This window comes from Medicago truncatula, chromosome 1, assembly GCF_003473485.1.
Source record: "Medicago truncatula cultivar Jemalong A17 chromosome 1, MtrunA17r5.0-ANR, whole genome shotgun sequence".
In the NCBI taxonomy this organism is placed as follows: Eukaryota; Viridiplantae; Streptophyta; class Magnoliopsida; order Fabales; family Fabaceae; genus Medicago; species Medicago truncatula.
This window is the reverse complement of record NC_053042.1, coordinates 18,477,494-18,495,803: the sequence shown is the minus strand read 5'-3', so window position 1 is coordinate 18,495,803 and position 18,310 is coordinate 18,477,494. Positions and strand designations below refer to the sequence as shown.

The 18,310-nt window shown below is 34.4% G+C and overlaps 3 protein-coding genes and 1 long non-coding RNA gene across 5 annotated transcripts; 3 read left to right on the top strand and 1 right to left on the bottom strand.

Moving 5' to 3' along the window:
• Positions 1-363: 363 nt before the first annotated feature.
• On the top strand, positions 364-4,107 carry LOC25483132 (uncharacterized). Its single transcript, XM_024774929.1, has 4 exons — positions 364-529; positions 804-889; positions 1,426-3,151; positions 3,464-4,107. The coding sequence occupies exons 1-4, from the start codon at positions 364-366 to the stop codon at positions 4,105-4,107; spliced, it is 2,622 nt and encodes an 873-aa protein (XP_024630697.1).
• Positions 4,108-6,930: 2,823 nt separating this feature from the next.
• LOC25483131 (digalactosyldiacylglycerol synthase 2, chloroplastic) lies at positions 6,931-11,533 on the top strand. Of its 2 annotated transcripts, XM_013611780.3 has the most exons (6): positions 6,931-7,126; positions 7,492-7,680; positions 8,060-8,450; positions 8,836-9,102; positions 10,295-10,644; positions 10,793-11,533. In XM_013611780.3, exons 3-6 carry the CDS (start codon positions 8,169-8,171, stop codon positions 11,286-11,288), a joined length of 1,395 nt encoding a protein of 464 aa, XP_013467234.2. In that variant the 5' UTR covers positions 6,931-7,126; positions 7,492-7,680; positions 8,060-8,168; the 3' UTR covers positions 11,289-11,533. The 2 variants fall into 2 exon arrangements, with proteins under 2 accessions (XP_013467234.2, XP_024631215.2); XM_024775447.2 differs by lacking the exon at positions 7,492-7,680.
• A 1,199-nt stretch (positions 11,534-12,732) lies between these two features.
• Positions 12,733-14,854, top strand: LOC112418730 (uncharacterized). Its single transcript, XR_003008790.2, has 3 exons — positions 12,733-13,139; positions 13,279-13,996; positions 14,086-14,854. It is a non-coding gene; the product is annotated as an uncharacterized lncRNA (long non-coding RNA).
• A 997-nt stretch (positions 14,855-15,851) lies between these two features.
• Positions 15,852-17,830, bottom strand: LOC25483130 (uncharacterized). Its single transcript, XM_039833813.1, has 5 exons — positions 17,682-17,830; positions 16,546-16,873; positions 16,362-16,455; positions 16,119-16,240; positions 15,852-16,019 (listed from the first exon to the last, which is right to left on the bottom strand). Exons 2-5 carry the CDS (start codon positions 16,864-16,866, stop codon positions 15,969-15,971), a joined length of 588 nt encoding a protein of 195 aa, XP_039689747.1. The 5' UTR covers positions 16,867-16,873; positions 17,682-17,830; the 3' UTR covers positions 15,852-15,968.
• Positions 17,831-18,310: the final 480 nt, after the last annotated feature.

The window sequence follows — 18,310 nt, the reverse complement described above, 5'->3', positions numbered from 1 at the left end:
CGTACATAGGAAAGAATATATACCCCATTGAATTGAAAATACATGCACAAGGGCGATTTAGGTGATGCGAAATTATCAATTATATCAATTGAGGTTGGCATTATGGTCGAAAATTCTGGTCACACCCGACTTAGATTAAGTCGATAATTCTCTAATCGGTAGCTTATACGTGCATTTTAAAGAGGTTAATGGTTCTCCATGATCTTGCAAGGGTGTATGTGTCCCCTTATCTAAATTTTTAGTACCAAAAATTCTTAAGATAACTTGTATGAAATGGTGCTTAACCTCTAGTAACTATAATTACTTGTTGATGTGATTCTTAATATTTGTTTTGTGACAGGTTCATATTAGGTTTAACTAGCCATGGGAAAACGAATTCAGAATAAAGAGGTTGGAATGTCTAGTGGAATTAATAGCCATCATACTCATCCAGGAAGAGTGTGGGGAATTCTTCATGTAATAAAGTATCATCATTGGCGTCATGTCAAGAGAAGGATTACTCATAGGAGGCATTGTAGTTATGATGCAGGTAAGCATGTTTGGTTAATTCAAATCAATTATCACTTCATTTTAGCCTTTTTATATTAGGAACAATGTTTTAAATCATGGTCGTCATCTATGTAGTACCGACACTTCAGATTGAAAGTGTTTTTGGTGTCTGACACATGATGTTGTGTGTACGACATATGTTAGTGTCCAAAATCAACACGACATTAGGGCATGTATGCGCTTTATAGGTTGTGATATATACTTTCCATTTCTACTTGTTGAATGTCAATTTTTTCTTTTTCTTTACATTGTAGATGAAATTCCACGAACTTCTGATGCTTCTGGGGCTGATAATCATAGTATGGCAGTAGATTTCAAGCCAGATACAACTTTATCAAATGTAAGTAAAAATATTTTGGTTTCTTTCGATTCTTTCTGGTGTTGCTCTTCGTTGTTTTTGAGTCTATTTCATTATTTTCCGCTCATCAAGAGTGTTTGTTTTTTGTTATATAATGTGTTGATCTTACTCCCTTTATGTTGATAGTAATTCTGATATTCATTTTGAATATCGATCATATGAAGCACCATATACAAAAACAGATACCGTACATGACATTGATACTGATAAGTCGACATCAATAATAATTTAAAGACTAATTCATTTAGTTTAGCTATCACCTAGGGTTTGTTTGATTGACTTAGGTTAGTTTATCTATTAACATAAGCACTTGTGAGATTGTTTGAGAGATCGTAGTTGATTTTATATTATCTCTTGTTACATAAATAGCTTATAGATATGCACTTATATGATAATGCTTATATTATAAGTGCTTAATTAAGTTATTTATTCAAGCAGAGCCCAATTAAGAAATATCTGATTAATGTAGGCTCATAAAGGAACTTAGTGAAAGTGATATCTAATATAAAGATTTCCAGGTTGAAGAAAATAAGCTGGTACACTCCACTCCACATGCAAGACATTCTATAAAATCAAGATTAAAGTCACTTCTTAATGAAGATACATACAAAAAGATGGGCAGACATAAGAGAAGCTCAACCTGTCCTGGAAAATCGCAGCTAACTCGCGTCGATTCAGTTCATCACTTGGAAGTTGATCCACTTAGTGAAATGTTGTTAACTGGTGAGAATCCAGAACCAGTTCTAGAAACTTTTCAAAACCATCTTGCTGCAGGAACATTGGAAGTTTTGTCACCAGTTTTTTCAGGGAGCAAAAAACCGAACACCGACAACAATGACAAATGTGTTGAATGTGGTGCAATGTTTTCTAGTGATGCTTTGGAACAACATGACAATATTCATCATCATAAGCATCTATCCTTAGGTGATGGTTTGCAAGAAGAAAAATTGATGAATGCAACGATACTTACAACCGATGCTTCGCCACTTCTTTTCAAGGATTTTCTTGATGCTTTAGATGTAATCAACACAAACAAGGACTTTCTATTGAAGTATATCAATGATCCTGGTTCTCCTTTACCATTCCAAATTCATAATCAACAACCTAATCGTAAATCGAGACGAGCCAAATCGATCTCGTTACCTATTTGCGGATCATCCTCAAGAAGCAAAGATTCCGAGCAAATGGTAGATGATTGGTTCGATATAAAAAGTGTGATAGAATCAAAAATTCAAAACTTTGGAGATTTTCACAAACCATCAACTTCTTCTTCAAATAAAGTTGATCATCAACTACTCGATTCAGATCAAAAATCGGTTGGAAGAGATCAGAACAACATTTCATCAGATTCATCTCAGATTCAAAACAATGTGAAGACTAAGAACTTCAAAGATCTTAGAAATAGGATAAAGCATATAATTGAGGAAAGCAAAAATGAAAAGCGTCGCATAACAATGGATGCTATAGTTGACAAAATCCCTCGGGGAAGCAAGTTTTCCAAAAATGTAAGGAAGTTGATGAACCATAATCAATTTAAAAATCGCAATGGAGAAGGAAACGAGAGTGGAACAACAAGCAGTCACAATGGCAATCATCTTTCGTCTTACTCAAACAATAAGCGTCCACTAACGGGCATGAGGACTACATCTCTAAAAGAAGCGGTTAATCGATATTCTCAGCTTTATGATACTTGTTTTCACAATGAAGATAAAAATAATGAAGTCAAGTATCCTAAAACTGAGAGCTTAAAATTAAAAACAGAAGAGAGACCCTCAATATTGAAGACACCGAAATCGTTTGATAGGTTTCTCTCATTACCTAATATAAAATCTTACGTCATTCCAAGTGAGGAACCTTCTGTTCGTTTGTCTCCTCAGAATTCGGTTCGAAAATCTGAAGATAGAACCATAGGCACAAGTGCAAATGATGACTACACAAATAGTCAAACTTTGTCACCTACAATTTCTGATCATACAAATGAAGAAAACATTTTGAATGATGATAAAAAACAAGTTATTGTTAAGAGTCCTTCCGAAACAGAATCAGGATCAGATGTTAATGATGACATAAAGTCAGAAAAGAGTATAGGCTTGAGAGACAATGAATGTGCTGCTAGCAATGACCATGAGATTGGATCTGCAATAGATTCAAGTACTATGTTGGTTGAAGCAAACTCAGCTTTCTCTTCTGACACCAGCTTCTTAGATGGTACATTTGAGTTGGAAAACTTAAATATATTGGAAGGTATGTATACTTTGTTCTTTTTATATTTTAACATTACAATATGTCATTCTGAACATATAATCCTAACTCATTGTCAGTGTGCATGCATATTTATGTGTGTGTAAAGACATGCTTAATCTTAGTTTAATATGTTTTACTTTTTCATTCACTTTTTCCAATAATTAAATCTATACATTTTCTCCTATATAAATTTACGCTCGTTGATCGTGAAAAGTAGTAGTTTATTCCAAGTTTGCTACGCTATAGAGCCGCTATTTGAAAACAGTTTGTATTGAATAGTGTATCGCGTAACAATAACTTTTGGTTGTACAGAACCAGATAAAGAATTAAAGCCAGTGTCAGCTGATAATGAATTGAATAATATGTATGATCAACAAGAGACTAAAGTGGAGAATTTTCTGAAATGTGGATATGAAATTCCATGCATGGAAGTTGATACAAGTAAAGAAGCTGCATTTAATTATGTAAAAAAAGTTTTAGAACTCTCAGGCTTCACTGCAAATGAATCTCTTGGAGTATGGTATTCTGATAACCAACCAGTTGATCCTTCAATTTACGATGAATTAGAGGGATGTTTACTTCTTGATCCTGATTGTTCTGGTAATTGCGACGAAGGTGGACAATGCAATCATCTTCTTCTGTTTGATATAATCAATGAAGGGTTATTGGAGATTTTTGGTAGATCATATAGTTATTATCCTAAACCTTTATCATCTCTATCTTATGTTCATCATTTGCCTACTGGAGGAAATAATGTTCTACATAAAGTATGGAAACTTATTAGTTGGTATCTTACTACTTGTGATGAGGCTTATCCATCATTGGATTATTATGTTAGTAAAGATCTAGCAAAACATGATGGATGGATGAATCTCCAATTTGATTCTGAATGTGTAGGGCTTGAGATTGATGATTTGATTTTTGATTATCTCTTGGAGGAAATTATCTACACCTAAGTTCTGTATGGTATTAATTAATTTTCTTATACTGCTCATTATGTGGCAATTTATTTTTTGGAGCAAATTTTGATACATTTTGTGGCCAAATTTTGATGTAAGAGTTAATGTAGCTTCTAGTTTTTCTTTTTCCCAGCTGAATTCTTTTATAGAATTCTCTTATATAATTTAAGAAAATGTATCTATGTATGTTAATCATGCATATTGTACAGATGGATTATAGTTGTTTGACAGCATGATTGAATCTATGTAATATGAAATGAGAGAAAAGTGTGATGTTATTTCTTATGTGTAGAATTAGAGAGTACAATACACTTATATATACACCATTCAAGTAGTGTAATGCTAAACTGTACTACACTATTTGTACTACGCAGAGGTAACTTGTACTACAAGTTATCTATCTAAGCTTTCTCATTTTCCTTATTTTGATCGTGTAATATCCCCCTACAAGTTGGAGGCTGGTAGATATATATCATCTCCGACTTGGATAACAAATTGTTGAATGGTTGTCGAAGCAAAGCCTTAGTAAAGAAGTCTGCAATTTGGTCTTTTGTTGAAACCGGCAGAAGTTTGAGGATATTTGATTGAAGCTTTTCTCTGACAATATGACAATCTATCTCCAAATTCTTTGTTCTTTCATGGAACACTGGATTTGAAGCTATGTGAATTGAACTTTGGTTATCACAATAGATGACAGGAACCTTACGACATGTGACTTGCCGATCTTTTAGTACATATAGAATACATTGAAGTTCACATGAAGCTGCAACCAAAGTTCTATATTCTGCTTCTGAAGATGACTTGCTTACATTCAACTGTTTCTTTGTTCTCCAAGAAATGAGTGAATTACCAGGAAGAAACATTGTACTGATTTAGAAGACCTGAATCATTGAGTAAGTCTAGGCAATATTTTCTTTGACATAATGATATGCAAGTGTTATATTGAGCAACTACAAGACCCATAAAATATTTCAAAGTACCTAGATCCTTGATTTTGAAAGCATTATGAAGAGCTTGCTTGATAGACTGAAATTCCAGTACTGAGTTGCCAGCCAGAATAACATCATCAGCATACACTAAAAGTAATGTGAATGAAAAAGAAGTATTCTTAATAAACAAAGAATGATCAGCATCAGGCTGTTTGTAACCATTAGTGAGTAAGAGGGAGGTTAATTTCTCATACCATTTCCTGCTTGCTTGCTTGAGGCCATAGAGGGATTTAGATTGCTTACAAATTTGATTAGGATAAGAGTGTGGAACACCAGGAGGTCTACACATGTAGACATCTTCTTGTAGGTCCCTAACTCCAGAAAAGTGATCTAGAGGTTGAATTGTTACATAATTGTTTACAAACATGTTTAGGATATTAAAATACGGCTTTTCACAAATGAATCAAATTTTCTTACAAGGGACCAATTAATTGTGAATTTTTAAAGTGCCAAAAATTCAAAAAATAAAACAATATATATATATATATATATATATATATATATATATATATATATATATATATAAAGGATATGTAAAGTCTTGTATCATTAGGAAGATGACTTAATTTTTTTTAATTTATTTACCTACACGTGCAAAATTACAATTTTCTTTCAAGTAAGCATATACTCACACTTCAAGTTTCAGTTCCTAATTTTGCTCGCTTGTTTATAAAATCATAATAACTTTCACCATAAAGTTTCTGAATTTTTAAATGAGGGATGAATTAATTATGATTTTTTTTAAAAAAGATGTCAAAATTATGGAGAACGAAAATTCATAATTAACCTGTCCCTTGTTTAAAAACTAAAAATTTTTTTGGTGGAGGTTCATATGATGTTATAAACAATCTAGAAAAATTAAAAAACTAACTTTGACCCGTAAGTATATGCTTACTCGAAACAAAACTACAATTTTGAACGTTTAGATAAAAAATAAAAATAAATTGAGGCTTCTTCAAAATACTAGGAAATTTTACATATCCTTTCTATATATACTATTATAGATGTTTCTGCAAAAAATCTTATCAAAATTTGCTTTTTAGGTTGAGTTTCCGTTGTTTTGTTTTCGGAGTTTTTAACGCTTTAAAAATTCATAACTAATTCGTCTCTTGCCGAAAAATTCTAAATTTGTATGGAAATTCATGTTTTAATGTCTTAAACATGCCTATAAATAAATCATGAAAAATAAAATTCAACCTCTAAATCACTTTTCTTCTGAGTTTATGTCTACAAGAAAAACCAAAAGATCAAAAAATAAGAAGAATCCCAAATTACAAATATCAATTTTTTACGTAGACATTCATGACTTTGCTTATTTTAGAAGATAAATTTAAACAATTAACCTTATTAACTAGGAAAGTGACATATGATATTTTGGTAGTGTATGTAGTACTCCTCTGTCCCATTGTGTGCGACTTATTAATGATAGAGATAAATAGAATAAATGATATAGAGATAAATAGATAAGATAAAGATGTTTTTACGAAAGTACCTTTATAAATTAATTATGCATTCACAATTACCATACAAGAAAAGTGGAAAATAATGAATTGAGAAAGATAGAGTAGAATTTCAAGAAAAAAAAAATATTCTGATGAGTTTAGCTCAGTATTGAGATACAAGTAAACTGAATTTACAATAACATCTCATAGTAAGTAATTGTGCATAAGTAAATTGAATTTACAATAATATCTCATAGTGAGTAAATGTATATAAGTAAATTGAATTTACACGAACCTCTCGTAATTTAATTATACATAAGTAAAATCAAATTATGTTTATCTTAATAATTGATACATGATCTTAAATAAATAGAGAGCAATGCTAGCGTCAGTCATTATCTGTCACAACTAGAATTTGAAGTTAGAAACTCATAAACCACCACACCCACTCATATCCTCACCTCAGACCTGCCTCCGCCACCCAATCGCCACCGCCGCTTCTCCGTCACCCAATCGCCGCCGCTGCTTCTCTGCCACCCAATCGCCGCCGCTGCTTCTCTCCTTCTTTCCACCGCCACCAAAAAGGTAAAAACTAAAACCCTTTTTATTTTTTTTATTGAATTTTCTTTGTTAAATTCATGGAATTTGAATGTTATTAGGTATTATGTTTACTTTTATCTTTGTTTGTAAATTGGAATTGGAAAACACTAAAGAGCAGAGATTTGAACCAATTTCAATTCAACCTATTGGAAAAGAGTATACTTTGAACATGGGTTATCAAAGCCAACATATTTGTTTTTAATCATATAAACTAATGGGTTCAATTTTTTTAATAACACTAGTACTTGCCTCAAAAGGAAGAATTAATTAATGGTTGAATTTTTTAATGCCACTTGAATTTCTTATTATCACTTAAACATGTTTTTGATTGTTTAATGTTGAAATTCCAGGTTTTTTTTTGGAGAACAAAAAGCTATTGAACTTGGACAGAAGCATTGCTGACTGATCATAAGCTAACAAAACAGCTTAAAGTTGTATTTTGATGTTAGTGATTTGAACATAAAGCAGCTTAAAGTTGTATCCGGGGGCCAATTTATAAGATTAAAACGGGGCCAACGAATTGTTTAAGACGGCCCTGGGTACATATACTCAACGATTTCCATTTTATGCCTTTGATTTCATTATTAATCTTTCTTTTTTGTGATATATGTTTGTAAAGTTTGAGTTTTTTAAGTGTTCAAGTTTGATATAACAGAAAGGTGTTTAAAGGGTATATGAGATTCAGTTCTGTAACTTTGTTTAATAAAAAAAATTACAATTTAAGCTAAGATTGTTGTTTTCTTTTCAGATTCATTGAATAACTGATCTATAACATAAACCAGATACATTAATTATTTAATGAATTTAAAACAAGAATCTTTGCTTATATATGAGACCGGACGGAGTAGTTTTTTTGGACTTGTGTTGAAAGTTATTCAGCTAATCTTTTGTTTTTTCCTCATTTGTTTCATAATGCAGTTAAAGTGATCAGTTAGTTAGTCTTCTCAAGCTGTTTTTGCTGGTGATTTACATGTTCTTTGGGAGTTCTGAAGTGCCATTAGATTTATATTTTAAATCCACTAAATAGATGGATCAGAAACGGCATATTGCGATTTTTACTACTGCTAGCCTTCCTTGGTTGACCGGAACAGCAGTGAATCCTCTCTTTCGTGCGGCGTATCTTTACAAAGCTGGGATAAGGAATGTCACCTTGGTGATCCCTTGGTTATCATTGAAAGATCAAAAAGTAGTATATCCGAACAATATTACATTTGATTCTCCTGCAGAGCAGGAGAAATATATTCGCCAATGGCTTGAGGATAGAGTTGGATTTGCATCTGGTTTCAGCATAAAGTTTTATCCGGGAAAGGTGTTAACTTCTCTCACTGTTTGTATATTTGTCATTAACTGGAAATATTGTAAACTTGGACAAAATCACTGAAATATGCACACATGAAAGTGAATACCAAAGTTTAAGTTAGGCCATCATGGGAAAAAAGTTATTTTGGAAAAATGGTTTGCTAATGAATGAGGTTTTGCAACTTCAAGTCGCCAATGTTTGAATAATAATATGTGTTTCTTTGACTTACTTGGGTCCATAGTTGGAGCCATTTCCCGGTTTTCAAAATTCTCGATTTCTGTTTTATTTAGTTTTGTTTACATGCAATTATATGAGACCTGAGTGATTTCCAATTGACATCATGATACCTTTTGTTTTACAAGTAGTGCTAATTTATGATATGCTTACTATGCAGTTTTCTAGAGATAAAAGGAGCATTCTTGCTGTTGGCGATATTTCAGAAATTATCCCCGACAAAGATGTAGATATTGCTGTTCTAGAAGAGCCTGAGCACCTGACGTGGTTTCATCATGGGAAAAGATGGAAAACTAAATTCAAGCTAGTTATAGGAATTATTCACACCAATTATTTAGCATATGTGAAGAGAGAGAAGAATGGAACCCTGCAAGCATTTTTACTGAAATATTTAAACAACTGGGTTGTTGGTATATATTGTCACAAGGTAAATTTTTCTTTTTCTTTTCACAAACAATATTTATGTATCCAGTGTTTACCTTGGCATACTACACTTTTTTTTTTTTTTTTTTTTTTTGGGTCAAGTAGCCAGTGGCTAGAATTCACCTTTTTCCAGGTGAATAAGTGGGGTGTCCGGGGTTCGAACCCCGGCCCCTGCATATAACAATGCATATCCCTGCCAACTGAGCTATGCTCACGGGGACACTATTCTGTCTTTTACTTATGCAATGAAAGAAACTAGAGACATGAAATTATTGCATATTTTTTCACCTGCAAAGTTAAATTAAATGGTCATCTTATCTTCCCCATCACTAACAATTAGATTGAGTTGATGCTATTGAATCAACTGGTTGATAAACAATAGCTCAGTGGTGTGATATTGACCTGCAGGGAGGATCTGCTCACCCTTTTTTCATACACTACTGAATAACTTATTAGACTTTGGATTTCATCAATTATATTTCATTAAATTTATCCAGTTGATACTATGGCACACTATTTTTTAAAATACAAGTACGTGTTGACTATAACATGCTTTTGAATATTCAATTTATCTAAAGTTAAACGTTCATGATCGAGACAAAAGTATGCAATCCAATGACTATGTATTTCATACAAGGTTATTGAACAATGTAATCCCCTAACTCCCATATATATAAAATGATTGAAGAGTGTGCAATATACAATTCATGCTGTTACTTGGTTCATTTGGTTGGTGTGTAATCCGTATATCATCACAGAACTTTCATAACGTTTTTTGGTGTATTCATCTGTGTGGGTAAAACTAACACCTTATCTAAAGATAACATGAGTTTTTTCTTGAGGTGGGAGCTTTACATTCTCAAGCTGTATTCATAAATATCACCGCAGTGGGAAATGAAGCTTTGTTCTTATGATTAGTTGTGAAAATACTCCTTCCGATCTTGATTAGTAAAAATAACTAACTTCACACCTATTAAGAAATTTAGTTAAATGAAATTAATCTTCTTGATCTCAAAAAAAGATCAGTGCATTCTCAAAAGTGTCATTGTAAAATTAAACATATTATTGAAAGGGTGTTTTAGGATACATGTTATTAAATAGAGTCAAAGTAGTAATAATATTTACCGCTTTCATGAACTTGTTGCAACCATTGCATGCGCTTGCTCTGTCTGAACTGATTAGCTGTATGATTGCAGGTAATCAGACTCTCTGCTGCCACTCAGGATTACCCTGGGTCCATCGTCTGTAACGTTCATGGAGTTAATCCAAAGTTCCTTGAGATTGGCAAGAAAAAAAGGGAGCAACAACAAAATGGAGAGATTGCCTTTACCAAAGGTGCCTATTTTATTGGGAAAATGATATGGAGCAAAGGCTACAAGGAGCTGCTCCAACTTCTTAATGATCATCAAAAGGAATTATCTGCTCTTGAGCTTGATTTATTTGGAAGTGGAGAGGATTCTGATGAAGTTCAAGAAGCTGCTAAAAAGCTGGAAATGACAGTTAGAGTTCATCCAGCCCGTGATCATGCTGATGGTCTATTTCATGAGTAAGTTTCATATTTATCTCTTGCGCTTTGTATTTTGTTTTTGTTTGAATGGTGTGTTAAAGTTTTTTCTTCATCTCTTTGACAATGTGCTGATGGATTGGGAACATGTGTATGTTTACTCTTTAACACTTTATTTCCTCTGCTCCAGTTTCAAATTGTTTATTAATCCGAGCACAACAGATGTGGTTTGCACGACAACAGCAGAAGCTTTAGCAATGGGAAAAATTGTTGTGTGCACGGACCATTGCTCAAATGAGTTTTTCAAGCAGTTCCCGAATTGTTGGACGTATAATAACCACAAGGAATTTGTTGAACTAACACTTAAGGCATTGACCGAAGAACCCGGCCAACCTACCGACGCTCAGAGACATGACCTTTCATGGGAGGCTGCCACAGAACGGTTTCTTAAGGCCGTTGACCTCGACAAGCCATCTGAGAGAAAATTATTATCTAGAACTACTTCAAACTATCTGTCTACTTCGTTATATTTGCAGCAGACAGTAGAGGATGCATCAGCATTTGTACATCATGTAGCTTCTGGGTTTGAAATATCGCGAAGAATATTTGGTGCCATTCCACATAGCTTGCAACCCGATGAACAGCTGCGCAAGGAACTTGGGTTTGCTAATACTTCCGGGACATAAGGTTTGAAAGATTATGTGTTATTAACGACAATAGTTAAAATTTGTTTAATTTATTCCTAAAAGGTTGAGAGTGGTTTGCTCATTCAAATGCTCTCTTTCTAGTCAGGATAGGAATTAAAAAGTTTACTGCCTTGAATAGATGTATGTTAAATAAGGCATCTTTGTTTAGCATCAGTAAATGTTGGAGAATTTGACTATTTCACCTGAGTTGAGATGACTGGTTTAATTCATATTGTTTGTAGTAATAAGTTCAACTCTAACCCCATTTAAATGAAGTAAGAACTACACTACAGATAACAAAACAATTGAAAAACTTTAATTTGTTAACAAAATGAGCTATGGATTACATGTCAGGTTAGCTCATCAATGTAGCTGGTTCACTAGTTGGCAGTTGTTCTGTCAAAAGTCTTGGGTAACACGTCATTGTCGAGTTCCACTATATTTTTTGACCAAGTGTTTAGGCTTTAAGGACCCACGTTCTATTCTAAGTAGTGGCATTGAGAAAGTTGGCTGGTCCAACATCGCGCATCCTTCACTTGGTTGAACGGTCTCCTCGCCTAATTGCTCGATCGCCTATTTACCAAATTCAACTATTAGGATAATTCTTTTTAGTGTAAACAACTATGTTACAAGAAAAATAAATCAGATTTTAATCTCACAAGAAAAATTCAATTTTAGTCCATACACATACAAAAAAAATCTAATTTTAGTATCAATAGTCTTTGACCAAAAAAATTAAGGCTGCAACAACAAAATAAAACTAGCAATTTGACCCCTGTAAAAAAAAAAGCATCCATTTTTTTTATAAAAAATATATTAATTTGATCCCTTAAATTTTCACAAACTACAATTTTAATATTTTCATGAAGAAAACAATATAATAAGGGATCATTTGTGTAGGAATCTTAATGTCCCTCGATTTTGTAAATAAAACATGTGGTTGCCAATAAGAGAGTTGGATTGCAACATAAGCTCAATCACGCTAAAAATAAATGAAAAAGAAAAAGACTATTACTTTTTTCTATTCTATGTTCTCATGTGTCTTATTTTTTTTCCTTTCAAAAGTGCCCTTCGGATTTTAGAATTCAAAGCCAGTTTGGTTTCTAAAATTCGAAAATTGTTTATATATAAAACGAAAACAATAACTTCCTCCATTTCTTCAGTTTTACATTTACCCCATTTCAAATTCTCTCCTCCCTTATTCCAAAATCCAAAATCCACGAATTGGCCGAATCTTGGAGTTTTTTTTTTGTTGCTCAAAATCATCACATTTGAAGCTTTATCGAACATTAAACTAAAGTTTAGGTCTCATTCTCTGTGCTTGCAAATGTTTAGGTTCATTTTTTTCTTCTTCTGTAAACTGCATTTTTTCGGATTATAAAATCCGAACAGGATTGTTGCTGTTCAGATTTTATAATCCGAAGCGCACCAGCAGACAATTTTTTTGACAGTTTTGTGGATTTCTATTGATTATGTGTTACTTGATTATGCACGTTACAAGTATGGAACACGCCAGGGATCATAGAGAATCAATGCATGCTTATGTTAGGCAAGAGAGTATGGAGAGGCTAACAATGGAGAGGGGGAGGGGAGTGCTTATGAGTGGTGGCAGAGGTAGAGGTAGGGGCAAGGGAAGATGACGAGGGAACAACTCAGGATAACGATCTTGAGCCATAGTACGTGCCCCATATGGAGGGTGATGCTGAGCAGCAGGAGGAGGGCGATCTTGAGTAGTAGGTGGGTGTGGAGCCAGAGCCAGAGCAACTTGATGACTATCCGGGTGGCCCACACGACTTGGTTGTGCTGACCATGTATCATATTCACGTGGTCAGGATGGCGGCCGATGGAGTGGTAAGACGCTACATCTTTTATTAAATATAAATTGAATTCCTATGTTGTTTTAATTAACGTAAGCTGTTGTTAATATTTTTCATTTATTATTCTGATTATTTTGAAGTTGATGTTAATCTTTTGTTTTTAATTTTTGCAGTGGCGTAGCAATTTAAAATGTGTAAACAACAAGAAGAAGATCGCAGCAATACATGATAAAGAAAACATGGCTTGGATGGCAGCACAATGGTTTAAGGATGACCTAAGAGCCACCTGTCTTCAGTGGTTGTAGGATACCAACTACAGTCAAATTGACCACGAGCTGTGTTTTGTCTTTGTTGAGAGATGTTACTAAGAGACATCAAGCTTTCATCTTCCATATGGGGAGAAGATAATGACACTTAATGATGTGTCCAGTCTGCTGCATCTCCCCATTAAGGGCATGCTCGTGGCCCACGTGGGTTCAGTGCCTAGGATTGAGGCTATTGAGACTATGGTGCAGTTGATGGGGGCTGATGTGGACCAAGCATGGTATCAGTTGGAAAGGACAAATGGGGCCTATGCACGATTTAGCTGGTTGAATGATATTTTCAAGGAGCGTCTTCAGAAGGCATAGCAGGCCTATATGTTGGTCATTTGGCTGAGATGCAGGAGAAGCGGAAACAGTCTTTCCGCATATATTTGCTATACTTGATGGGTATCATGCTCTTCACTGACAAGAGTGCCACCTATGTGGATGTCACTTATTTGAGGTACTTCAGAGATTTTAAGTCTGTCTTTGATTATGCATGGGGACCCGCTGCCCTTGCACACCTATACATGTAGCTTAACAATGCCTCCCATTATAAGACCAGACATGATACTTATCTTTGTTGCAGGTATAAATAATAATGTACTGCATGTTTATTCATCCGTATGTCTTGGTTGTTTGTATACTTATATGTTGTTGACTTTGTTGCATGCTTAGGTGTTTCATCACTTCAAAGGTATGGGAGTCAGGGATGCATGAGGTGGATATCTGGACCAACAACATTCATGTTCATAGCCGTGTTGGCTACACTAGACGATTAAAGAGAGCATATGGATCAGTTGGATCTAGCGAATGTTATCATGTCCCTGTATGCTGAACACCGTCAAACATGTTCATTCGAGCGGGTCATCCTTTATTCTGGATGGCTCATATACGATACTCGTAGGGTGAGATATCTTTCAGAGCAGGTGCTTCGCTAGTTTGGGTTTGTCCAAACCGTCCCCAGACATCCATGTGAGAATGCATCTCCTCATACAACCTTATCGAAGATCAGCTACCACCATGCTCACCATCTTGATCATATGCTGTCAGGTCAAGACTCATGGCTTGCTGCTATGACTGGTAATGAGACGTCACAAGGATACATTTGATGGTTTTATTCCATCTCACATCCAAACAAGGTTGTTCATGTCCCGAGGCCACCCGAGAAGGAGGCCCTTGATGAAATCGCCGCTGAGTAGGAGGGAAAGCATGATTACCTAGACCTAGCCGGAATGTTGGGCAGTATAAAAGACCATCTCTATTCCGTCATGGTTAGTAGTGTGGTGGTGCAAGGTATTGATGAATGGAGTCATTTGGAAGCAATTCTAGTGGAGGTTCATGGAGGACGAGTTTATTGCCGTAGACGTGGTGGTAGGGGTGGGGGGTGACATAACTTAGTTGTATGGTGTTGTAATATCTTGACTCATGTTTGATGTTTTGCCTTTTATGTTTGAACATTTGGTTTGTAACCTTTGGATAATTTAAGTTTCAAAATTTATTGTTTGAAAATTCTTTAACCTGTTAGATTTTTAGGGAAATATTTTAAAATTCTTTGAAATTCTAGGCTCGAAGCCAGGAATGCTCATCAACAACCACAACAACAACAAAAGAAACATGAGAATGCTAGGAAATAGGACTTCTATCACTAGAGTTCATAAATTGCATTGCTTTATCCATTGAGTCAAAACTGGATGTTTACCTTCTAGAAAACCCACAAAATTCTAACTTAAACTTTTGCACAAAATGTAGGTTAAATTTGTACCGACTCGAGCATGCTTCTTACAAAGACCATCACAAGGCCTCAAATGATTCTATGTTAATAGAGGGCCTTAGGTTCAATTTGTACCGGCTTGAGCTCAGGTAGCTCTGGGATGATGATTTAGACTAACTACTAAACTTTTTAATGGTCAAAGAAAAAAAAATCAATCTATGATATATTCTAACTGACGTCGTATTGCCTAGTCCTTTGTCCCCCATTTGTCCAGTCTCATGACCAGTTTTAAAATCAAACATGGAACAACTAGAGTTGTGTTGTCCAGTCCCTTACATTTAGTGTGCAAATCATATGCACCCTAAGATTAGATTATGGAGAAATTATTTCTTCTCTGCATTTATTCAACTGATTTAACAGCACATATATAGGCTAAACAAAGAAACGGAAAAAGTTCCTAAAATTAACTAGGAACCCCTAAAAGTTAGCAACAATAATAAAACAGAATGGTCGACTACAATCCCTTGAATTATGAGATATAGTTATTTCTCATCCAGTTTGAGATTCCTTTCTAACGTACACAAGTGGAACCTAATTTCCTTCGCAAGGGTTACTTCACACCATTATAGAAATGACAACATTCTAGACCAGATCATTTATAGTATGTCTCTTAGAATTACAAGTTGTAACATTTTCTGTACTAGGAGCAGCTTTTTTGTTAGGATGCATGGAGGAGGACTATTATTACCTTGTGACTTCTTGAGGGTGATCTCAAGACAACTGGTCCCTCAGTTATTGCTGGCATACGAGCCATGTTTTCCAAGTCTATGCTTGGAGCCATAGGATTCTAACTTTTCCCTAAATCTCTTGAGATCTTTGAAGCTTCTGTTATGATCACCTGCAAATCAATTGCAATATTTTGTATGATGATACCATCCTCTTTGCTAGTACTTAGGTAGTATAATGTAAAGAAACATCCTCTTTGTTATGATCAGACCTTTCTCAAAAGATCAGGGTCAGAAATTCCTTGAGCTTGTAGTTGATCTATTGCAGCAGCCTTTCCATGAGCAATACTTTCAACCCGAAAAGTATGGACACCATATATAGACTGTAAACAACCTGAAAAGAAGTCATAATAAACATCATAAGAACCATGCACAATAATCTGAAAAGTGAGGTTTTAAACAAGGATGTTAGCGTAGGATGCAAGAAAATAATCTAGTAAGGCCTGCATCAGTACCTTGTTCAATAATAATATCAATCACCAAAGAAAGAGGTGAACGCCTCTCAATTGTTATGGTGCCCCAAAAAGGTATATATGAAGGCCTTGACACCTTGACCAAGGGAGAATGGAAATTAAAAAATCACTTCTCAATCAAACTCGTAATACAACACCATGTACAAACAGAACTATTCATATGTACCTCGTAAACTACTTCAGTATGTGTAATATATAATCTACGAGACGACAAATCCTTTCGAAGCACATATCTCCTAAAGGGGAGGTAGAGCAACATTAAAAGACCAAATCCCCAAGCTAAAACCAGAAGTAATGATATAGAAAGCCATATGACTGTATCATATTTAATACTACTGCTTGCAAGCTCTTCAAAGGAAGCTGAGTAAACTATCTGTTCTGAACAAGTTTCCTCTTCATCGTTGCCAAATTCAGACACAGGGTCTGCCAGTATTTGATCATTTGATGATATCAATTCTTCTGATAGTCGATCGGTGTGACCCAACATCCCTCAACTACAGCCCATTCAAGAAGAAAGGAACACAAATAACAATATTAGCCCCAAAATATAAAATTAAAAGCCTTTATCCTAGAATAAATACTACTGACGTAAAATAAAATAAAAAATTCACCGTGTTGTGACAAGTGTGAGGTGAGTTAGAAGTCTGACATTGCTTGGAAAAGTGAAGGTTGAGTACTTTATAAGCGACATGCCTCATAAATCTAATGCCTTAAGGTTTCGGGTAAAGATGTGGTGCGTCTCTCATATGGGTTGAATTGAAACAACAACCAAGTCTTACTCCATTAAATAGGATCGGCTACATGGATCAAACAACGTCAAAATGTTATTTCATGTATCATATCTCTAAATCATTGATCTCTAGGTCTTTTTTTTAGTCTTTCCTCTACTTCCAACCAACGATACGAATACCCTCAATCTGATTTAGTCTTCGTACTACATAATCTATATGTCTTCTCTCCACTTGCCCAAACCACGTTTATGTAAATACGTCCTAAAGTGTATTGGTCAACTCATTTTTACATAAATATATCCAAACATGAATAGTTTTACATTTAACTCATTTTTAACCAAAACGATCAATTTAAAAGCAATTTTAGTCACCACATAATCAAACATATGAAGATTTCAACTTTGGCAAACAGCAGAATATGAAGAAAAAAGGAACCAAACAAAACAAAACAAAACCAGATATCTCTTTAGAAAATATGCGACGAAGGTTGAAGGAAACAGAAGAGATTAATAAAATATAAGATGAAGTTTTGTCAGAAAAATAAAAATGTAAGATGAAGTGAAATTATTACCTCGTACTTGCAAGATGTGTGACGAAATGGTTTGATGGGTATGTGAATGGGAGCTGTAAAAAGTGGAAAACACTGAAAATGGTACCAAACATTCTAATTCAAAGGATGGTTAACAACCTTCCGAGACGGTTTTCTGTTTTCGCTGATCAGGACTATACTACTTTCATGAATAAGCAACCAAAACAAAAAACTTTCTATAAAAACTGATGTAATAATTACTTTATCGAAAGCAAAAACTTATATTTTTAAGACAATATTTTTTAATTTTTATTTACAGTTTTCTTAACTATTGCCCTTAAAACATTTTATTTATGGTTTTTTCTAGATTACCTTTGAAGAATGGTGGGTAATTTACCCACCAACCAATGAAAATGAGCAATTTGTTGGTGGGGTCAAGATAATTCATGGATACCACTTAAAAATGTGCTTATGTGGCTAATGTGTATTGGTTGGGGTAAATTACCCACCATTCTTCCATGGGTACCCTAGTTGGCACCTTTATTTATAAGTTTCTACTTTCTATAATATTTTATATTTTTCAAAATTTGTATTAATTTTACTTGATAAATATTTTATATTTTGCTTGATGATTAACAACACGGACTTAACAACATTCCGTTAGAGAATTA

Bases quoted from the DNA above. Each gene is read 5' to 3' on its own strand.
- LOC25483132 (XM_024774929.1), top strand. From the start codon at position 364: ATGGGAAAACGAATTCAGAATAAAGAGGTTGGAATGTCTAGTGGAATT. The intron at 890-1,425 runs GTAAGTAAAAAT...AAAGATTTCCAG, and splicing joins CAGATACAACTTTATCAAAT to GTTGAAGAAAATAAGCTGGT. The intron at 3,152-3,463 runs GTATGTATACTT...TTGGTTGTACAG, and splicing joins AAACTTAAATATATTGGAAG to AACCAGATAAAGAATTAAAG.
- LOC25483131 (XM_024775447.2), top strand. From the start codon at position 8,169: ATGGATCAGAAACGGCATATTGCGATTTTTACTACTGCTAGCCTTCCT. The intron at 9,103-10,294 runs GTAAATTTTTCT...GTATGATTGCAG, and splicing joins TTGGTATATATTGTCACAAG to GTAATCAGACTCTCTGCTGC. The intron at 10,645-10,792 runs GTAAGTTTCATA...CCTCTGCTCCAG, and splicing joins GCTGATGGTCTATTTCATGA to TTTCAAATTGTTTATTAATC.
- LOC25483130 (XM_039833813.1), bottom strand. From the start codon at position 16,866: ATGTTGGGTCACACCGATCGACTATCAGAAGAATTGATATCATCAAAT. The intron at 16,241-16,361 runs GTACTGATGCAG...ACTTCTTTTCAG, and splicing joins TGATATTATTATTGAACAAG to GTTGTTTACAGTCTATATAT. The intron at 16,020-16,118 runs GTCTGATCATAA...ATTGATTTGCAG, and splicing joins ACCCTGATCTTTTGAGAAAG to GTGATCATAACAGAAGCTTC.